The 6,385-nt window shown below is 37.4% G+C and overlaps 1 protein-coding gene across 1 annotated transcript in view; it reads right to left on the bottom strand.

Moving 5' to 3' along the window:
- Nucleotides 1-5,000, bottom strand: part of snapc1a (small nuclear RNA activating complex, polypeptide 1a) — a 5,780-nt gene extending 780 nt beyond the window's left edge. The window contains exons 1-10 of the mRNA XM_073816639.1: nucleotides 4,991-5,000; nucleotides 4,772-4,910; nucleotides 3,578-3,737; nucleotides 3,320-3,460; nucleotides 2,557-2,658; nucleotides 2,351-2,491; nucleotides 1,862-1,909; nucleotides 1,100-1,162; nucleotides 237-369; nucleotides 51-110 (exon numbers count right to left, since the gene is read on the bottom strand). Coding sequence (XP_073672740.1) covers nucleotides 51-110; nucleotides 237-369; nucleotides 1,100-1,162; nucleotides 1,862-1,909; nucleotides 2,351-2,491; nucleotides 2,557-2,658; nucleotides 3,320-3,460; nucleotides 3,578-3,737; nucleotides 4,772-4,910; nucleotides 4,991-5,000 — 997 coding nt within the window. The remainder of the gene's footprint in view (nucleotides 1-50; nucleotides 111-236; nucleotides 370-1,099; nucleotides 1,163-1,861; nucleotides 1,910-2,350; nucleotides 2,492-2,556; nucleotides 2,659-3,319; nucleotides 3,461-3,577; nucleotides 3,738-4,771; nucleotides 4,911-4,990) is intronic.
- Between the last annotated feature and the right edge of the window lie 1,385 nt (nucleotides 5,001-6,385).

Here is a 6,385-nt window from a genome sequence, read left to right as displayed (position 1 = left end):
CTGTATTCCAATGATTTTTTTTTTTGTTTTGTTAATGAAACTACACTTACATGCAGTCTTGTCTTCCTCCATCACACTCAGCAGCCATTCCTGTGTTGGTTCTGGCTCACCTTTTTTGTACAAAAGTGGAAAAAAAAACCCATCACACCAGCATCAACTTCGGACCCATAATTTGAACTACCATTGGTCTTAAATGTTGTTTTCTATCTAGAAGAAAGGGTTTAGCCAATTCTGACCTGGTTTGCCAAAGATTTGCCAGGTTCTGGTCCTGAGGGACGGGGGTCTCTTTTTTTGACTAAACAAGGCTTCATCAGTCCCAGGACTTGATGTAACTATTTCAACCCGCCTGTGGCGCCTAGATTTTGTTCCCTTTACACCATGTCCCAAAGCCACGTAAAGGGAAAAACAGTTTTCAAAGAGTTAACTGTACAGTAATATTAAAATGTATGCAGAAGATACAAATATAAACCTAAAAATTATGTATGATGTAAACTGAGCATTTACTTGTTTAAGTACTATTCTCAAATACTGAACCCACTATGAAAACCATGTTTAAAGGACGAAAAGTTCACCAAAAGTTTCATCAGAAATGTTCATGTCTGTCCTTCTCCAGTCCAAAAGAAGTTAAGGTTTTTGAGGAAAACATTCAAGGATCTTTTTCCATATAGTGGACTTCAGTGATGGCCAATGGGTTGAAGGTCCAAATTGCTGTTTTAACGCAACTTTTAAGGGCTCTATACGATCCCAGCAGAGGTCAATTTGAGCATTTGTGGTTAAAAAGTATATAAATTTGTATTTTAAGAAAATGACCAATCGTTTCGCTAGATAAAAACCCTTATTTCTCAGCTGGGATCGTGTAGAGCCCTTTGAAGCGGCACTGAAACTGCCATTTGGACCTTCAACCCATTGGCTCCCATTGAAGTCCACTATATGGAGAAAAATCCTGGAATGTTTCCCTAAAAAAAACCTAATTATTTTGAGATTGCAGAAAAAAGACATTAACATCTTGGATGACATGGGGGTGAGTTAATTATCAGGAAATTTTCAGGTAAATTGAAGCAACAAGCATAGCAGCATTTGTCGCAAGAACATCTCAAACCTTTGAACCTTGACCATAAGTTTTGGACTTGATGGCAGCAAGCAGTTCAGCTCTACTGGAGGACTGCAGAAACACATCAACAGAAGTCTTTAATAAATTCAGACAATTAATTTTTTGAAAACAAGGTTCCATACCTCACTGTAAAAAATAAATAAATAATAATAATAATAATTATTATATATATATATACAGGGGTTGGACAATGAAACTGAAACACCTGTTTTTAGACCACAGTTAGTATGGTGTTGGGCCTCCTTTTGAGGCCAATAGAGCATTTCGTCTTTTTCAATGACTAATACAAGTCCTGCACAGTAGCCAATGGCATTTTGAGCCATTCTCCTCTTGCAGATCATGGGTCAGGTCACTACATGATACTGGTGTCGGAAAATGTTATCTGACTCGCTCCTCCAAAACACCCAAAGTGACACAATAATATTCAAATCTGGTGACTATGCAGGCCATGGGAGATGTCCAACTTCACTTTCATGTTCATCAAACCACTCTGTCACCTGTCTTGCTGTGTGTACTGGTGCATTATCATCCTGATACATGGCACCACCTTCAGAGTACAATGTCTGAACCATTGGGTGCACATAGTCAACCTTCACACCTGTTCTTACTGGTGGAATGTGCAGTCAGTGAAGATTGGCCACCAGGCTGCAAAAATATAGCCATGAAACCTCCAACATTATATTGGCCAGTGTTTCAGTTTCATTGTCCAACCCCTGTATATATATAATATATAGGTGGGGTTAAACACACCTCTGATTTCTGAGTGCTTTCCTTCTTTGAGTTATCATCCTTTGCAGCCTGTGTACAAATGTAATAATGCAAACTAGTAAGACATACAAACTGAAAAGACCTTTAAACCAAACAAAATAATAATAATAATAATAATAATAATGTGATCCTGGACTACAAAACCAGTCTTAAGTGTCAATCTTTTTCCGAGACACAAATCTGGAATCTAAGGGTGCAAAAAAAATTGAAATATTGAGAAAATCACCTTTAAATTTGTCCAAATGAAGTTCTTAGCAATGCATATTACTAATCAAGTTGATATATTTTAAAGTAGGAAACTTAGAAAATATCTGGAACATGATCTTTAGTTAATATCCTAATGATTTCTGGGATAAAATAAAAATCGATCATTTTGACCCATACAATGTATTTTTAGCTATTGCTACTTTAAGATTTTGTGGTCCAGGGTGACAAATAGTCAATGTATTGTCGTAAATTTCACCAACTCACAGCAATTTTGTGCTGCCACTGTTGGTACTCAGAAGCACATTTCTGAACTGAATATGTCAGGTTAAGCAGAGTCACACTAGATGATGTTGGCACTGATGATTTCTTTAGTCTCTCATAATGAGCATGTACGTTTGCAATCTCCTGCATTAAAAAAAAAAAGTCAACACATTTTACAATAAAAACATTTCACAAAACAAAATACTCACTTCTAGCATTTCAATGGAAGCAAGTTCGGCCACTCGATCCTTGCGGTCCCGAAACTCTTCATTCACATTATGCTGAACCCGTCCGCTCCCATCAAATGTTAGCTGTCAGTCAAATTTAGAGCCTTTTAGACACTTTTGGAAGATTGTATCTTTTCATCCCACAAGACAATATTGTGTTTTTATAATGCGTCATCAATCTGCCATATTGGCAGAAATGAATGTAAACGATGCCACTGAACTGAATGAAACTTGAATGCTTTGCTGATTATTGCTGCTGAAAAGTGTCAATTGCCATGTTTTGGGCTGTACTAATTGGTCGGTCCAGGAAAATTTGGACTACTATAGACTGCCAAAAGTTATAAATCAAGAAGAGAGTGTCTAAGGAACAAAATGTTTGTGGTTGGCCAAACTGAACCAGGATTTCCAGGGCAAGAATCTTGACAACATTCATGTTTGTTCTTTTCATTTCTGGTCAGGTAGTTGAAATATTAGGCTAATATCTGAATTAATACTGCTTGTATGCATCTTTACCACCTATTTGTCAAAATATTGTGCCCTTTCCTGCTTACTAAGTCCTTCTCTATTTGATCTAGCAGCTTCCACACATTTTTACCATGGTTTAGACAGCATAAATTATCAGAACAATGTATTCAGTCATACATTAACCATGCAATCCACGCTTTTTTACATCCGAGTATCTCCAATATCGCCATGCATCTGGGTAACTGACCAAATCGTAATGTAATGTAAAGAATTTGCTGACCTTCTTAGGCATTGCAGTGAAATAAAAGGCCTTAGATGATAAAAGCCTTTTAAATATGTAAACAACATCCAAATGGTGGCAGCTTTTTGCATCCATGATAAGCTTCTGCACATCGTACCAGTCCTTCAGAGCAATCCTGATCTGAGTAAATCAGACATAGACTCAACTGTATGCTTCTCATTTTTAGAAACATTTTGCAGGAAAAGCTGAATCATTAGTCTGGATTAAAACAAGAGAGAGAACACAGAAACAGTTCACCTTTTCCTTAGGCCAAATGAGTTGTGTGTTGTAAAGGCCATAGATCATATACAAGCCTCCCACCCGAATTTGAAAACTGTATGGTGGCAGAATGTATCTGTAGGCTGTGGTGAAAGTAAGCCGTGTGAAGGATCTCTTCTCATGGTTAGAAAGATTTCCACTGTTATGGGGGTAAGAGTGACTGAATTACAAGACTCATAGAACCATTATTTATACTGAAGCTGCAAAAACACTACTTGATTTTGTCATGAATTATGTATATAATCATGTCATTCCAAACCCAATAAGTTCTTTGTTCATCTTCAGAGCACAAATTAAGATATTTTTGATGAAACCCGAGAGCTGTCACAAAAAAGAATTTTGTTTTCTTTACGCACAAATAATATTCTTATAGCTTTCTAACATTACAGTTGAACCATTTTTGTCACATGAACTAATTTAATAATGTCCTTACCTTTCTGGAACTTGAACGTGATAGTTACGTCATGGTCTACGCAGGGTCAGAAAGCTTTTGGATTTTATTAAAAATATCTTAAATTGTGTTCTGAAGATGAACGGGTTTGGAATGACAAGTGGGCGAGTAATTAATGACAGAATTGTTTATTTTTGGGTGAACCATCAAGTGTGGCAAACATCTTAAAACCTCCACTGTACTTGTATAGATGACCTTTGAGGATTCCATAATGTTAAGTAACTAAACTACGTTAAAACATGTGACCCTAGACCACAAAACCAGCCATAAGAGTCAATTGAAATTGAAAAAGAGTCATCTGAAAGCTGAATTAATAAGCTTTCCATTGATGTATGGTTTGCTATAGGACAATATTGGCCAAGATACAACCATTTGAAAATCTTGGAGAAAATATGGAGAAAAATCTCCTTTAAAGTTGTCCAAATGAAGTTCATAGCAATGCATATTACTAATTAAAAATTATGTATTGATATTTTTACGGTAGGAAATGTACAAAATATCTTAATGGAACATGAGCTTTACTTAATATCCTAATGATTTTTGGCATAATAGAAAAATCTATTTGACCCATACAATGTTTTTTTGCTACTAATATACCAGGGGCTACTTAAGACTGGTTTTGTGGGTCACATATAAATGCACTGATAAGCTGATATTTATAAGCAATAAATCTTTTTAATTCCCCAAACTACTATAAATGTAGAAGTAAAAGCGTGACTTACAAAAACACAGTAGAAAAGTCCATCTCCCTCCAGATAGCAGAAAATTCCTCATACCGAACCGACTCGGTTTGCTGAAAGCGGCCCAGAAGCTCCTCGCAGTCGCTTTTGAACGGCGTCCAGTAATATTCACACGCCTTCTCTACCCGACGACACACTCACATGAGAACCCAATACTGATGGCAAACAACATTATCTGAAATCATATTTACAGTAACTTACTCCGCGCCATCACCTCACGTCCTCGATATTCTGTTTACAGTCCGCTATCGCACTTCCAATGTAAATTGAGTGCACCTGTGTGAGCAGGCTTTGTGAGTGCGCGCGCGTTCGTGTAACGTGCCCAGAACGTGTATCTGCATATTTGATAATATATTATAGATCATGTAACAGCAGTGCTGCATGTTTAGTGTTGCACATTGTGTTTAAACGTCGTGACAGGAAACTCACAGGTGTTTTAGTGACAGAAAAATATATATCAATCATACCTTAAAGGAGTAGTTCGCTTTCAGAACAAAAATTTACAAATAATGTACTCACTCCCTTGTCATTCAAGATGTTCATATCTTACTTTCTTCATTCGTAAGGAAATTGTGTTTTTGAGTAAAACATTATAAGGATTTCTCTCCATATAATGGACTTCTATGGTGCCCTCCAGTTTGAACTTCCAAAATGCAGCTTCAAAGGGCTCTAAACGATCACAGCTGAGGAACGAAGGGTCTTATCTAGCGAAACGATGGGGGGGTTTTTTTAATTACAATTTATATCCTGTCTAGCTCAGCATAACAAGCATTTGAGATTAAACAAGTTTATATATCGTTTCGCTAGATAAGACCCTTCTTTCCCAACTGGGATCAATTAGAGCCCTTTGAATCTGCATTTAAACTGCATTTTGGAAGTTGAAACTCGGGGGCACCATAGAAGTCCATTATATGGAGAGAAATCCTAAAATGTTTTCCTCAAAAAACACCATTTCTTTACGAATGAAGAAAGAAAGTCATGAACATCTTGGATGACAAGATCTGTACATTTTTGTTCTTTAAGTGAACTCCTTTAACTCAGTACATTAGTTGAAGCACCTTTACATCAGCATTTGGCAATTATCTTCACCTCACCTCTTCACCTCTTAAACTCTGTCAGCTTGGATGGAGGCTTACAGACATTTTTGGGTTTCTCCAGAAATGTTGTGTACAAGCCACTCTTGCTCTGTGCTTAGGGACATTGTCCTGTTGGAACGTGAACTTTCTGCCCAGTCTGAGGTTCTGAATGCTCTGGACTGGATTTTCATCCATATTTTGGTGCATTAAGCATTTCTTCTACTCTGACAAGTCCGTCAGTGCCTGCCGCTGAAAAACAGCCCCACAGCATGAGGTTGCTACCAGCAGACTTTACTTTTGGGATGGTACTCAGCAGGTGACGAGCAGTGCCTGGTTTCCTTCAAACATGATCCTTGGAATCGAGGTTCATCAGACCAGAGAATCTTGTTTCGCAGTGTCTGAGGGTCCTTCAGGTGCTTTTTTTTTAATGCAAATTTTAAGTGTGTTTTCATGTGTCTTCACTAAAGGAGAGGATTGAGCTTCATCAGCTTCTTGGTCACCACTCTAGCCAAGGTCTTTC

This window comes from Garra rufa, chromosome 13 (genome assembly GCF_049309525.1).
Source record: "Garra rufa chromosome 13, GarRuf1.0, whole genome shotgun sequence".
Classification (NCBI taxonomy): Eukaryota; Metazoa; Chordata; class Actinopteri; order Cypriniformes; family Cyprinidae; genus Garra; species Garra rufa.
This window is presented reverse-complemented; position numbering and strand designations above follow the sequence as displayed.